Here is a 16,262-nt window from a genome sequence, read left to right as displayed (position 1 = left end):
GGAGAGTTTGAACTAGATTATCTTTGAGGTCCCTTCCAACCCAAACCATTCTATGATTCTATGATTTAGCCAGACTGTTTCCTGTTCTTATATTTAACATACAGCCATGAAAATTAGCTCTGCAGTCAATAAGTGGCAGGTGTGGCAGTGGTTAACCATAAACAACACAGTAAACTGCAGCAGACTGGTTGTACAACCAAGACCTTTGGAAAGCAAAAAGTCTGGTATTTGATTTTGTACTTACCAAAACTAGATCGATGGGAAGAACAACTTTAATGTTTCTCTTAAATTTTTCGTTCAGTTCTTTAACAAGAACAAGGACCACAATGCTCAGCAAGGAGAGAAGTAAAGCCTCCAGCTGAACTGATCTGATATTCTCAAATACGTAGACATAAATCTACAATGAACAACAATAAAAATCACAGATAAAAAATACATAATTCTGGGTCATACTCTATGGCATATTCAACATAAGTTCAGATGACTCGAAGTATCCATCAATACTGCAGGAGCAGAGTAATCCAACAAGGTGACCTTCATCTCAGATTTTGCAAGGAAGAAAATAACCAATTTACTATTGCTAAGACACTAGCAATAGTATTTCACTCTATTCTTGAAAACACAATAAATGCAGTGAATATTTATATATATACATATATTTTTATATATATATGTATTTACAAATGTCTACTGGTAGAGGCAACCAAGAAAATTCCAGTGAAGTGTGACATGTATCTTTTTCATGAAAGCGTTGCACAAAAATGTTGAGAGAAGCTTATATGTATAAAGATTTATTTTCTGTGACATTAGCTCATAACGTTCATCAACTCTATTAGTAAAAGTTACTTCTGAGGAAGAATTTTAAAAGACAGAAAGGAGAGAGAGGAGGAACAAAAAGGCAAAGAAAATGCAGTAATGGCTGGATGGGAAGAGAAGCAACAGGAGTTTTCTTCAGGGCATCCTCTCCAGTGCATGAGTGGATCCATCAAAACATTTTTCCAGAGTAACTGTGTAGCCTCAGCAGGGCACATTCAGTCTCCCTGTGGGCTGCTCTTGCCATCAAACAAACAGTGCTGCATGGAGCATGCTTTGATCAGGTCCAGATGCCACACACCCTAATTAGCTGTCAAGCTTTATGTACGTGTGTCGTTGGCTACTTAAATAACTAATATTATCTACTGCAGCCCGTTTCTTTCCCTAGCATAAACTTCTAAGTTAAAAGCTGCAAAGCAAGAGGTGAAAAGAGGGTAGCAGAAGAAGGGGTGATTCACACATCAGAGGCAAGTGCTTTCCAGGGAAAACTCCATGACAAGGTGCAGGAATTGCAGGTGCGAGGGGTGGGGCGCACTGGACCACCAGGTTCCAAGTCCTGCAGAGTTAAAAGGGAAAGAGGAGACTGAAACAGAGCTAGAGAGCTGCAAATGGGAAGCCTTCACCTTTTCAAAGGTTTAGCTGTGGTGCAACATGCTGTAAAACATGGTCAGAAAAATATAGTTGGGTCTATGATGAAGAAAGGAAATAAGACACTGAATATAAGAAACACATGGAGCAGGAATAGAATGACCAATGGCAATAAGTAACAGGGATCACTGATGAAGAATACAATGTTGTGAGTAACAGACTCAGAATAATCCAGTTGCCTTTGCACTAGCACACATGACACAATTATCAGTGAACTGTAAACTCAGTTCTACTCTGAATTTGAGGGTTCAGAAGATGAGGCATAAAACAGTATGATAACAGATTAAGAGAAAGTGATGAAAAAATCATAGGTGGTCAGAAGGGGTGAAGAAAGTAAAGAGGCAACTTCTGTCCCAATGAACAAATAAATAATCAGGCCCCTATCACAATTTATTTTCAGGCTTCCTGAGTAAAAGCAATAATCTATTGCCTGGAGGAACAAAGAGGCATGAAGACGGATATAATACAAAAGCTTACTAAAGCTGCAGAGCTAAAGAAAAACCAAGCTCAGTCCCTTGAATTCTGCATTTATATTCTGAGAACTATTGTGTAGTCTGAAATGAAGACTAGATAGAGAACAGAAGTTAAAATTTAGGAAGTAGCACAAGTAACTTCTTTTTAAACCACAATGTTAAAGATAATAAAGTCAAGCAACTGAGGTTTGAAATAATAATATATTATTAAAAAGTGTTTTCTCTGGCAACAGTTAAGAAGATCACTAAAATAAATGAAGAGTGACAATTGTAGTTTTATCAAAACAAAGATTTAAAAGTTTCTGCCCCAGAGAACCTATTTTGAAATACATGTATAATGCTAACAGGATTTGACAGTTTGGAATTAAATACATATACTTTTATTTGACAGGAAAAAGTAGTAGAAAAATTATCTTAGGAAGGAACCCTGTTCCAGCAGAAAGGTAGTCAATATGATGATAATTTTTTTCCACTGTCCTGATTCTGTCACAGCTTGAAGAGATTATGCTCATTTTGAAGAATTAGTATTTAAAAATAACTTCCTAATTCTTCCACTCTCATCATTTCTAAAAATATTTTCATAATCTATAAGGGGAAAAAAACAATAAAAGCCCTTTAAAAATGGCTATAGGAAAAAAAACAAAAGGCAATTTTCTTCATAAAGAGGAAAATTTAGTCCAGTCTTTTGAAATTCAGCCCCTTGACTTTTGATTAAAGTTGCACCATATAATCCAGCAAAAACATTTATCAGAGGCTAGGAAAGCATTTTAAAATCAACTTGTCAAATAATATGATCTCTATATGTCATAAATCTGAAAAATGGTACTCAGATCATGGTTTTTAACCACATAGTTTTCCACTGCAATCAGACAGTATGTGGGTTGTATGTTGAGTGGCTTGGACTGGTCTCTGTACCCTTAATTTTCCAAGAATGCATTTTCAAGAGAGCACAGGACTTGGCTCAGTGCCCAAGCAGAAGCTGTGATTAATTAGGACAAAGGAAGGCAATCTGGAAGACTGTGTTGCAAACTATGCCCACAAACTCACCAAAGCCTGAGCTAGACAGAAGGTAAAGTGGAAAGAAAAGGGAAGAAATGGGTTGATTTCTGATTGTTAAAGAGATATGGGCTTGTTTTGAAATGAAGTGTCTGTTGAAGTGTCAGCATTGGCTATCTATGTTTATGGCATTTAATTTAATTTGCCTAGACAAAGTGAGACACGAGATTCAGTGAATAAGTACAATTTTAGTGAAGGTAAAAAAAAAAAATATGGATAAGCTTTTGGAATTCCTGTCTTTACAACTAAACTTTACTAAAATTCACTAAACTAACTAAAAAAAGAAGTTTCTGTTCAATTTTAAAAATATATAGCCAGATCTTGGAGACCTTTATCACAACTTTGTCAGACTTCACAACAAATACTTTAGATGAACTAGTGTATTCTTTGCTGTTTCTCTTCAAATCCTGCCTGTCAGTATGTAGTCTACATCAGCCAATGAATGAAAAAGAACAGGACTCCCAACCTTCGTAGCTCCTACGAGTTCAGTAGCACCAAGAGCCCTTTCCCCAAAATGCCTGTAGTACAATGAAAGAAATCCAGCTGTAATATCTAAATATTCAATTAAGTACTACATCAGACTAAAGAACTTCCACTGACTAGTCTGTTTCTGGGTAACTATTCTCTGAAAACCCAAACCCACCCATTTCAAGGTATGACCAACAAAGCCAGGAGACCATTTCACAAACCACTCATGGGGTCTTCAGAAAAAAAAGAGCATGTGGCTCTTAACATGAGTGCAGTTAACACACACTACAGCCATCTTTCTATACTATAAAGTATAGAAAGTTTTACTGTCCAGTCAGTTACTGTACCCACCCGAGGTGACAGTGTAAATCCTAAATGTGAGCACCTACAGCTCAAGCTTATAACAGCACTGGAATCTGACTCAAAAGAAATATGTGCGAAGGTTTTCACCACAAACATAATTATGAACTCAGTATTTTACACATTTTGATGATGCACTTAAAGAAGTAGTTTAGAAATTATGTAGCAGAATTTAGTTTGAAATTGCAGCGTACAAAGCATTTTTTTCTGTCATTATAGAATTAGCTAAATCTTTAAATGCAGCAACAATCTATTAATTGTTTGCCTCTTTATTATTTTTAGCTTTGTGTAAGGATTTTTAATGGAGATTGCCTGGCAATACTATGAGGAGTCAGTAAACTTTTTGGCAATCAACAAAAATTTGCACAGAAGTGAAAAAAGGCAATATCCTGATTTTTCACACATATGTATTTGGACACCGAATGCCTTTTTCTTATGCAAAATTAATGGTTTTGAATTCCACTAAATTTTCACATACTTTCATAGGGTAATAGCAAATGTTCTAATGGTTTATATTCTAAAAAGAACATATATTCTGATTAATTAATTAAATGTTCTGAGTTATTTTTTTAATATATATATGAAAACCCCAAACATTAGTTCTAAAATGAGTGTAGAGGCTGAAGCAAACAAAAGAATCAAAGGAACATATTAGTTAAAACACTTAACACATTTTAAAGTGTAGATTACTTCCTTGTGTTTTCAAAAATGTTTCATTCTAAAGTTAATTAGACAAATGCAACACACCATGTGAGAAAAGTACAGGCAACAGCTCTGAACAGTACAGGGGACAGACTTGGGTTGGGGGGTGCAGGACGCGGGGAAAGGACAAGTAGCATGAACATGAGGGGTTTTCTCATCTAAGTGGAAGCACAGAGGTTTTGCAACAGACTTGCAACACAACCACAAGAGAACCGTGTTGTTCAGTGGGTTTCTTAAAGCTGCAGCTCGTTTTGCCAAGCTGCATTTTCTCAGAAACTTGTGGGAGGATAAATGTATGTACACAGGGGATAAAGGGCAAATTTAGGTATGTTTTGCTGTTTTCAGATGCTAAGTAAAACTTGATGACATTTTTCTTGTCCCTTGTAAAAGTTAGCTCTCATGTGCAGTGCTTCCCCATTGTTTTTCTTCTTCAGCCTCACCTTGCCTTTCCCATTTACAAAATGCAGTGTGCAGTGGGCAGCTCAACTGCAGTGTTACAAACCATGTATAGGGAATCACAGAATCTTAGGGGTTGGAAGGGACCTCGAAAGATCATCTAGTCCAACCCCCCTGCCAGAGCAGGATCACCTAGAGCACATCACACAGGAACGTGTCCAGGCAGGTTTTGAATGTCTCCAGCAAAGGAGACTCCACAACCTCTCTGGGCAGCCTGTTCCAGTGCTCTGTCAACCTCACAGGAAAGAAGTTTTTTTATTATATTTACATGGAATCTCCTATGCTCCAGTTTGCATCCATTGCCCTTTGTCCTATCACTGTACGTCACTGAAAAAAGCCTGGCTCCATCGTCCTGACACTTGCCCTTAACATATTTGTAAACTTTGATGAGGTCGCCCCTCAGTCTCCTCTTCTCCAAGCTAAAGAGACCCAGCTCCCTCAGCCTTTCCTCAGAAGGGAGATGATCCATTCCATCACATTTGTGGCTCTGTTCAGGACTCCTTCAAGCAGTTCCCTGTTCTTCTTGAACTGTGGGGCCCAGAACTGGACACAATACTCCAGATGCAGCCTCACCAAGGCAGAATAGAGGGGGAGGAGAACCTCTCTTGACCTACTAACCACACTCTTTCTAATCCACCCCAGGATGCCATTGGCCTTCTTGGCTACAAGGGCACATTGCTGGCTCATGGTCATCCTCCTGTCCACCAGGACCCCCAGGTCCCTTTCTCCTACACTGCTCTCCAGCAGGTCAGCCCCCAACCTGTACTGGTACATGGGGTTGTTCTTCCCCAGATGCAAGACTCTACACTTGCCCTTGTTGAATTTCATCAAGTTTCTCCCTGCCCAACTCTCCAGCCTGTCCAGGTCTCACTGAATGGCAGCACAGCCTTCTGGTGTGTCAGCCACTCCTCCCAGTTTAGTGTCATCAGCAAACTTGCTGAGGGCACACTCTGTTCCCTCATCCAGGTCATTGATGAAAATACTGAACAACACCGGTCCCAGTACCAACCCCTGAGGGACTCCACTAGTCACAGACCTCCAACTACATACTGTCCCATTTACCACAACTCTCTGACATCTTCTTTTCAACCAGTTCATGATCCACCTCACTACCTGAGCATCAAGACCACACTTCCTTAGGGAAAATTAAGATTAATAAATTCCACTATGTGTAAACACAAAAACTCCATGATCTCACTTGCTATAAAGAATCCTTTTCACTGGCTTGCTTTACTTTCAAGTCTCCTATCACACTTTATTAAACATTCTTATTCTTGCTTTGCCAACCCAAAGGCTGCCTGAGGCGGAGAAATCAGCTTTGTAAGTGGAAGGTGTTTTGGAATGGAGGAAGAAAAAAATGTAAGCAAAAATTCCAGTCTTTAAGTTTCAAGAATTTGGAGCAATAAATATGTTTGCACACATGCCAAAATTGCTTTTCACTTTCTAGTTACATAAACATGCTAACATATATCTAATTGTTATAATTTTCATATAAAACTACCATGATAGAAAAAGATTATTGTAAAAATCTGAATTTGGTGCTTCTTGCTGAGATACTGGACCTTTGTAAAGGAATCCATAAGGCTGAACAGATACCAAAAACCTTTCAAAATGTCGCATGGCAAAATTGTTCTTCTAAATATGGGGACTTTTTATTTTTCTTTTAAGCTGCAGAGAGGGGTTTCTGTTTGTTCCTTTGTTTTCACACAATTCTTTGGAGCAATTCAGAACGTTAAAAAAAAGAGGACATTTTTTTCTTTGGAATACGTTCAAAGGGGTTTGAACTAAAAAGTGAAGTGAAAGGCAAATAACTTGTTTCAGATGCATTAAAAAATATAAGGAATAGGGGAATAGATTTATTTCAAAGCATTCAAATTACCTCATTTATGATATCATCAGTACACCAACGTGGAAATATTTCCTTTTATCACTGCTGGTTTTTATTATTGTTCATAGTGTGTATTTTGATTATGTCTTGGCTGTGGTACTTAACACCAGTCATCTCTATAAGATGGCAGTATTCCTATATGTAAGTACAGTCTCTATGGAAACACCATGCAAAAGAGGCTAGTCACAGAATCACAGAATATTAGGGGTCGGAAGGGACCTCTGAAGCTCATCGAGTCCAACCCCCTTGCCAGAGCAGGACCAAAAAAAACAGGGCAGATCACTCAGAAAGGCATCCAGACAGGTCTTGAAACTCTCCAGAGGAGACTCCACAACCTCTCTGGGGAGCATTTTCTATTAAGAAGTATTTATCAAAAGGTTTTTAAAGAATGAAAAAATATTTTCATATATGATAAATAATTTGTAATAGTCTTGCAGGACAACGAAGTACTCATAAAAAAGGCTATGAAACTTTCAGGTATGTCCCTACAAGATTAATTTCTTGTGTTTATTACCTGCCCCTAATTCTCATTAAGAAGTCGGTCCTGTAACAAACTTGGCAAGGAATGGTATAGATTATCCATACAAAATGTTACCAAATTTATAAAAGACTATGAAATAACATTCTAGACAGTAACATCTCAACACAGAGTTCACATTAACAAATTTCCCAAAATAGCAGGAAAAAATGATGAGCAGAGCAGTGCAAGAAAATACAGTCAGTGTTTTTAAACAAGGTGCCCCGATTTAGTGGTTCATTCGATGTAGCCTCACTTCACCTGGCAATCACTTCATTTAGTGCCATGAATGCAATGTAAATATCACCTCAGCAATAAGTTTTATTATGAGCAACATATAATTTTAACAAATACTGTTGTAATACCATTACTGCTTCTGCCAAGAAATTTCATTCACAGCACCTAAACTCAGGGTTTGCTAGAATAAGTTACCATAAAGAATATGTTATCATAACTTTTATGCCAGAAGAATATGCAACTTTGGTCTTTAAGGTTTCACCCAACAATATCTGCTTTCCAAAGGGAGTAACCATAACACTGCATGAAAGACTGCATGCATTTTATAAAAATTACCTTAAAGCTGTACACTTGCTGTGTTTATGGCAAAGTAATATGTCATAAAGCAATAACTATCACATCTAGGGTAATTTTTACATTGGAGATCCACAAATCATGAGTCATGTTCCTTTTACCACATGATGGTCAGGTTTCATTCAGCAAATAAGAAAAAAAATATGTTTAGCATGACATTTGGAATGTACCACAATATATCCTCCCCACAACATGATCCAGAGTTAAACCTCCCTCTACAAGTGTGCAATTGCTCAGGTTAACAAATGGAGTTACTGATAGTGTGATACATATATTTTTAATTTATTACTGTTACCCTCTCCAAATAAAACCCTTTCCTGCTAATCCTTCATCAAGTTTTCCTAACCTGTTCTTACAAACAGACCTAGCAAGATGAAGATTTTTATATTACATCTTCTGTTCAGTCACACACATGCCTAACAAATTTCTTGCACTTAAGTATAGCCAAATAGCATAGTTTTTGAAGAAAATGTTGGCTAATGGAATAGCCCATCTCTTTTAGTGAACTCACATGAAAAAATCCCAGTGGTCCAGATATATAAGGCATTTTCATTCCCAGCAGATACTTCACTTGTGAAGTCACGACGTGTGTAGCTGCTCCTGTTGTCATTGCGCTTATCACTGGTTCTGTTAACAAAAAGGTGGCACTGCCCAACTGCAGCATGAACATGGCTACCTAAAAGGGAAAGATAAAAGTATCAGCAGTTTAATAAGATGCAGCTTCCTGGTGATAGGACAATGAGCCAGGGTCATTGTAATAAATTGCAAGGTAAATGAGATAAAGATAAAAAGTGAAAGTCCTTCGAAGGGTGACTCCAGCTGAAAACAGAACCCACTGAACCTCTATGGGTTTACCTGCATCACCTTACTCACAACACTAGTTCATCAGACTCTAAAATTAGTTTAGTTACAAAAGCAGGCTTAGACAAGCTGTCTTAATGCAGTGCTTAATATTCTCCCTTGCTCCAACATGTGATCACAAGAAACACTATAAAAACATCAACTCAACACAGCAACATGAAGTAAAGCAACTTCAAAGGTGAGTGTGGTGCTAAGACTCATTCCTGCTCCAGCCTGAGTAGGTTAAGGGCTGTATCTTGGCCCATGTTACCAATTGCCAACATGTTGACATCAGGACTCCCAAGTTACTAATTTCAACAGCTCTCAAATTTATTAGGTGCTAAAAGTACAGAGATATAAGTCTCACAGTGAGAGCTCTATCATCCCTCAGATGCCTGCCCTTCCCCAGGCTGACCCTGCACATGTGGTTCAATATACTGGGATACTTAGTGTCCTCATGCTACAATATAATAAAATCAAATAAGTCAAGTGTCTCCAGTTCATTACCTCTAGTTCTACTACATCAGATTCATACACTGAAGTTTGTGGCTTTGCAGGTATTCATTTAAGTGAGCAACAGAAGTTGCTGCAGATGATAGAGGATATAAAAACACTTTTCTTCTTTACAGAGAAGCAGGGCTATTTATATAGTTACGTGTTCTGTATAAGCAAACCTTATAAACATAGCAAAAGTAAGCTATTTTAAAGACCTTTAAAATCTACTTCCTGTGCACTTGAGAAATACTTGAACTAATTTAAAATAGAATATCTGTATACAGTCAGAAAATTTAAAACAGAAAGAAAAATTCAATATCCAATTTCATAAACAGAGTCCCATATACAAACTGAATTTCTCTGTTGAAAAAAAAAAAAAAAAAAAAAAAAAAAGTAGACTTTGATTCAGCTGTATTTGACCCTGAAGATTATTTCAGCTTTGTTGCAACTTTTACAGAAGATTTTTCTGAGTATGTGCAAATAATGAAGTAATAATATTCCTCTCTAATCCAGGAATCTGAACTACAGTTGAATCTACAACTATTGCAGATACTTTGTGGAAATATAAGACCAATACCCAAAATAATACTGTGTACTACTTTGTTATCTCCCTGTATCTTACACAGCAGTCACTCTTTTCCTCTGAAGAATGAGATTTGGCAGGTCTTTATTCTTCAACAAGGTTGTTATATATCTACAGGTGCTTCTGCATAACACCTAACCCTTTTCTGATTCATATTTAGATACTAAGTTATAGTTAAATTATCTTTTCTTCTGCAGATTCATTAGATAAAAAAGCAGTTTCATACTTCTATAATCTTTTGCTTTTGCTATTCTTCTGCTTGAAAAGTGACATGCTCTTGGCACAGGGTTGTTTGTTAGAGTACCTTCTGAGAGGATAATTTTGTGTTTACCTTACTAAATATCATCCTTTTGGAATATATCACAGCCTATTTTGCTTATTTTGGTTTGTTCTGAAGCTAAAAGAATAATTCCCAAATGTTTATGCTTGAATACCATTCATTTTTTACCATAAATCTCACCTGTATGCAGTGACTTACAAGTATAATAGCACAAAAAAACCAAAAATACCAAAGGGAGTGGCTTTTAATCTATCACAAAAACCTCTAGTGAGCAATTTCCTCTTCTATCTGAGAGATTAAATCTGAGGGTCTTTTTTCTCTTTCCCACTAACAGCATCTGAATGGCTCTGTAGTATGAACAATCAAGAACATTGATTGCCATTTAAGTTTGGATCCCAATAATTATAATTACTATTATAACCTCAGTGAGTAGCAATCTAGCTAGTCAGGCCTAAACCAAATAATTACTAACTTCAGATATTTTGTTTAGCTCTTTGTTTTAATAACAGGATGCCTAATCATACATTTTAAACATTGTTCACAGTAGCAAAGTTCAATAAGAAACAAATTCTCCCTTCCACAATGAATTTTTGTTTGGTTTCCAAGATCAGTTTGTATTGTACGGATGTGAAATTTCTAACTTTGTAACCACTATGTTTCCAGAGAATAAGATGGATGTTTATTCAGCTGTGGATTCAAAACCACAGAGACAATTCTCTGAAGTACATAATATCACAGAGAAATATTAGCTAGTACTAGCATTTCAGAGGAAGTTGTTAAGGTGCAGAGAGCAGCTTTCCAGCCGCCCTTCCCCAGGCCTGTAGCATTGCTTGGGGTTGTTGTGACCCAAGAGCAGGACCTGGTACTTGACCTTGTTGAACCTCATACAATTGGCCATGGCCAATCAACCCAGCCTGTCCAGGTGCCTCTGTAGAGCCTTCCTACCCTCTAGCAGATCAACACTCCCTCCCAACCTAGTATCATCTGCAAATTTAACTCAGGGCACACTCAATCCCCTCATCCAGCGCATCTAACAGTGAAGCAACCAAAACAGAAAACATCTGGAGAAGAGGATTTAATTTTCAGTATGAGTTGGTATGGGAATCTCCTGCTGTCCTTGCAACAAGAGTAATGGACAGAAACTGCTTAGATGAAGAAAGGGCAAAAAGTGATTTTGAAACAATCCTCTCCAATCTAGTTGCATGTCAGTTTTCTTCACAGATATACTTCATTATTTTTTTGCAATTATAGAGGCCCAGATCAACTCTCCAGTTAACCCTCTGGGCTTGGGAACACACATACAGCTCCCACCTTGGCTGCCACTGCTTTTTACATAATCACAGAATCACAGAATTTGAAATTAAGCTGAGTTGACAGCATATGATTGCATCACATTACATTATGTCATTAAATCTTTCACCCACTAAGCAATAACCAAAATGTAGAAAGCTCAACATTCTTAAAGACATTTCTAATACACTACTTTATCCTTGCTGTGGTCATGATGTTGGCTTCCCATCTTAATTTCTGGAGTCTTTCAGGCTGCAGGGACTCCTCATAGCAGCCTTCCAGTACCTGATGGGAGCCTAAAGGAAATCTGGGGAGGGGCTTTTTACAAGGGCACATAGTGAGAGGACAATGGGGAATGGCTTTAAACTGGAAGAGGGTAGATTTAAGTTAGACATTAGGAAGAAATTCTTGGCTATGAGGGTGGTGAGACACTGGAACAGGCAGTCCAAGGAAGCTATGGATGCCCCATCCCTGGAAATATTCAAAGGCAGATTGGATGGCACTTTGAGCAACATGGTGCAGTGGGAGGTGTCCCTGTCCATGCAGGGGGGTTGAAACTAGATGATCTTTAGGATCCCTACTAACCCAAACTATTCTATGATTCTATATTGTATAATTTTTCTTCCTTCTTGGTGCAGAAAAACTACAGACAAAACAGACACTGAAGTGACAGAAGAGCAAAACATAAACTACAAAAAAATGCCAAAGGCAAATAGTTTTCTCTTTTCTTTACTTGCAATAATATGAGGATTTTCTTACACTGTAAGAATATATATATATACTTACTTTTCCTGTAAAAGGAAAAAAAAATCACATATTTTAGAGTTGCATCCAGAATTTTATATTTTTCAAAATTTTTTTATGTAGGGGTGAGGGAATGCTTCAGGGAGAAAACAATCACAGTAACAAAAATTGTTTGAAAGGTGCATGCCTACAGTTTTTGTGCAGCTTTTTCTGTACATCCCTCTATGTTAAAAGTAGAATAAACTATTTTGAGATTAATTTTGCTTTCATGAAGCACAAAATCTTAATTAAATTAATGTGAATGAAATAATGAGCTGTTATAGAAAGAAAAAAAAACAAACACAACAAAAATACAGGAGAAAGTGAGGGAAAGCAGCCTTGAGTTTATGCACAGTAAAGGATAAAAGATCATGTAAAGAAATTATAAATGAAGTGATTAGACTAAAGTGATAGCAGGTGGGATTTCTAAAAAAAGTTACAGAGAAAAATTAAAACCAAAGTTTAGAATGGAAGAAAGATAATGCAAGGGGAACATTTTTCTTTCAGCTATCTTTACTGCTCCATAATTTTACACTTACAAGTACAAGAGAATGTGGATTTAGCCAGGAGAAGAGAAAATAGTAATTGCAAAAATAAAAGCCCTTATGTTAATTAATTCAAGCCCTTTTGGTTCTTACCCACTTTCAATACCTTCTTCCCATGACAATGTGCTCAGTTTATAATTGTTAAAATTCCACTCTTACTGTGTAGTCAATCTAACTTTATGGCCAGTAAAAATTTTTATAACAAAACAGGAACCTTGGAAACAACTAATCTCAAAATTTCTGTTCATATAAATGGAAAGGTTTATATCTTGTTACCTGCTGCATGAATTTAGTTTTGGAGAATGAACTTGAAAACCCTCAAAACCCCACATTCTGGAAGGTGTGGAGTTTTTTCCCCGTTAAACCAAACAAAAATTGGTGATGCTCTTTCGAACCATTTTCTGCATGGGTTAAGAAAATGAGGTCAGCCCCAGGGAATACCTCTTGGAAGGAAATAGTACAGACTGTGAGTCTTTCATTTGGTATCTTCTATCGGTTATCTCAAAATTGGAGGCTGCAAAAGTGAAGATGCCTATGGACGGTGTAGAGTCAGACACAGACAGTCCAGCTTGATTGGGCCACCAATTTATACCATTTTTTGTCCCGTCTCAATAGATACTATATTTGGGAGTTTTTGATCTTCTGAATTACAGCTCTTCAATTCGCTGTGGGTGGCTGGAGAGTGTTTCGCAGGTTCTGGTGGTGTGAGCTGGACTAATGTAGCACGTGTAGTAATTGTGGCAACCAGGAACTAGCTGTGAGATCCAGCCTAGCTGTCTTTTTCAAGATACAGAATATTAGCCTGCAAGAAGCTATTTCCACTGTGAAAAGAAAATGAACTCTTTTCCTGATTGTCACTGTATAATCAAGACTCGTGTTTATACTTCCTGAATGACTATGTATAACATAGAATAGTGCGGTATAGTTTTCCCCAGAGGGAAACAAAGATTTGGACAGGATTAGCCTTACAAAACCATACTTTGTATTCCAGTGTCCTTCACTATCAAGAATATGATAATAGACCATGTAAACTTTTTTTCCAGATAACCAGAAAAAAATTTCTTTCCAATATTGCACATTGACCCAGTAAAAGTGTAGAATACTGGAATGCAATAACCAGCCATTTCTCATTTACAGAAGAGTAACACAACTGACATCTGTATTACCGTGCTTCTTAAGAGACCAAAACTTATTTTCTAAGATAAAAAATATTTTTTTCTTACTTTGAACTGCTAGCAGCTTTCCTCTATTTATTCAGCAAATTTCATGTGGAATTTCAGTTTAATATGCTTGTGTTTTCCACAGACACATACATTTATGCAAGCATTCTTGGGCATATAAAGCATTAACAGAAGAAAAAAACAACTAATCTTAACCAAAGGCTTTTTTTTGAGGATTTTTTAATCTGTAAATGCATAATCAAATCCTAATTAAAAAATCATTCCATAGGCATCTGTTATGTTCTGCCATTTCCACTCCCCATCAATACCTCTGAGGTATTTAATATCAAGGAACAATTCCATTATTTTTATTAGCATTCCATGCCCTGTTTTACTTCATAATGTAGCAGTTACATGAACATTTTTTTAAAAATCTGCATTATACTTTTCATTCTGCTTTTAAAAATGAAATAGTGTCTGTGAATGTATTAAATTAAATGCTTTTGGCAATATCAGTTTTTGGTTTATGTTTAGTTATTTTCTGTTTTAATATTATCTTATCTTCATCAGGATGCCTCTTAGGATAAGTAAATACCTTCTTTGATGAACACTCAGGATTCTGAAATTAATTACTTGAAAAATGTAGGCAGCTAAGCCCCAAATTTCAAATCTTATCAAATCAGATCAGAAACCAGTTTTAATTTCTTTTGTGTCTTGACAGCACTGAGATTCACAGCCAGCTCAGAGCTTGCCTCGCACCCAAATGCACACTCATGTTCTTCACAAAACACAAAGCACACAGGAGCAGTTCATCTCAAAACCACACTTCTTCCCTTTGCCTTCCCTCTGTGACTCACTATATATTTTTTTTCCTTTTGTTGCTTTACTGTTATTTGCTAATTAGAGTACTTAGCCAGGCTACTGGAAAAATAGTACCAAATTGCTCTTTTGACCAAGGAGGCTCAAGTCTTTGCCTACACTTTCTAAGAAAGAACCAAGTGTTTTGGAGAGAGACATTTCATCCCTCCTGTTGAAGGTGCTAGAGGTATGCAATAGTAATAGCATCAGCTGTTTTTGAGTGATTAGTGGCTGGTTAGAGCACTTCATTTATTAATTACTTTTTCAAGTATAAAGAAATAGCATTATGGACAGACACCAGACACAGGTCTGCTCCCTTTCCAGAGAAGTACCATCCCAACTACACTGACAATTCTACTTTGTATTTCAAGATGTCTTCAACTGAAGATTCTTTCCCCAAAATACATCATATTGTTCTTCTTGTCCCAGAGTACCTCATCTGCTGGAGGCTATTCAATAATTTTTAGTTGATTCTGATAAGTAGAAGCAGATCACTGACTCAGCTCTCCACTACCAGCAAGATGTGCCCTGTCACTTTATCTGGGAATTGAAGCAACTATCAGTCAGGAGACTGGAATTGCAATAAGAAACATTAATTCCCACACTTAACACGCCTGGGATGATGGCAAAATTTAATTACAGTTTTGATTCAGACTTTCACTTGAATAGCACAGCTCAGTAGCTTCAAGGCGCTCCTCTAGGAAACAAGTATTTCAATCTGGTCTCTATTAAATTCCCATAAGGCATCAGTGGCAGCAGTACGTGCACAAGCTGTATTGGTGTGACTCTAATGCAAGTGACATTACTGACCAGGGAGAGGAGCCCATGCAAATGGCACAGGTCCCTGTTAGACCTGCTTTGAAGATGCAAGCAGTTCTTCTCATTCCAATCAGCATTAAAGAGGACATCAATAAGATAAGTCAGCTGAAGGCATGTAAAAAAGCAGAACTTTTCAGAATGGAAGAGGAAGAGGTCCAGAGGATTTACACACCTAATGGGATTCTGCAGCAGCTAAGCAAGAAATTAGATTTTGAAGTTAGATCACATCTAGGCACCAACTTCTCTCTTAAAGGCATTCTGGCCTTTAACACTCAAGCCTCTCTGGGGATGATACAGGCGACTGCCAGGCTGTGAGCACAGCATTTCCACATGAAGAGCTCTGTAAACGCCCAGAGGACTCTGCTGCTACAAGCACCCTGCACACAATACAAGTGGATTCAATGCTGTTGCACACCCTGGTGCAGCCAGGCACAACCTGCATCAGCTCTACTCCAAATGCTGTCTGTAGGCCTTCCCTCATGCTACCCCACGTCATAATTCTCCAACCAATAAAAGAATGAAAAAAATGCAACAGGAATGACCATGCTTCTTGCTACTCCCCCTATGCCGCAGTTCCTGCCCAGTATGCAGGGGACTGGAGATCACTCTGGGCTTATTTTCTGTGTGGTAGGGAGAT

General features: G+C 37.5%; 1 protein-coding gene across 1 annotated transcript in view; it reads right to left on the bottom strand.

The window, feature by feature from the left end:
• The window catches only part of SLC26A7 (solute carrier family 26 member 7), a 67,373-nt gene that overhangs the window by 32,718 nt on the left and 18,393 nt on the right, over positions 1–16,262 (bottom strand). The window contains exons 4-5 of the mRNA XM_051610959.1: positions 8,484–8,648; positions 245–397 (exon numbers count right to left, since the gene is read on the bottom strand). Of these exons, the coding sequence (XP_051466919.1) occupies positions 245–397; positions 8,484–8,648 (318 nt within the window). The remainder of the gene's footprint in view (positions 1–244; positions 398–8,483; positions 8,649–16,262) is intronic.

Source organism: Apus apus, chromosome 2, assembly GCF_020740795.1.
Source record: "Apus apus isolate bApuApu2 chromosome 2, bApuApu2.pri.cur, whole genome shotgun sequence".
NCBI classification, from domain to species: domain Eukaryota; kingdom Metazoa; phylum Chordata; class Aves; order Apodiformes; family Apodidae; genus Apus; species Apus apus.
Note: the sequence above shows the minus strand (reverse complement) of the source record. Positions and strands in the feature narration are given on the sequence as shown.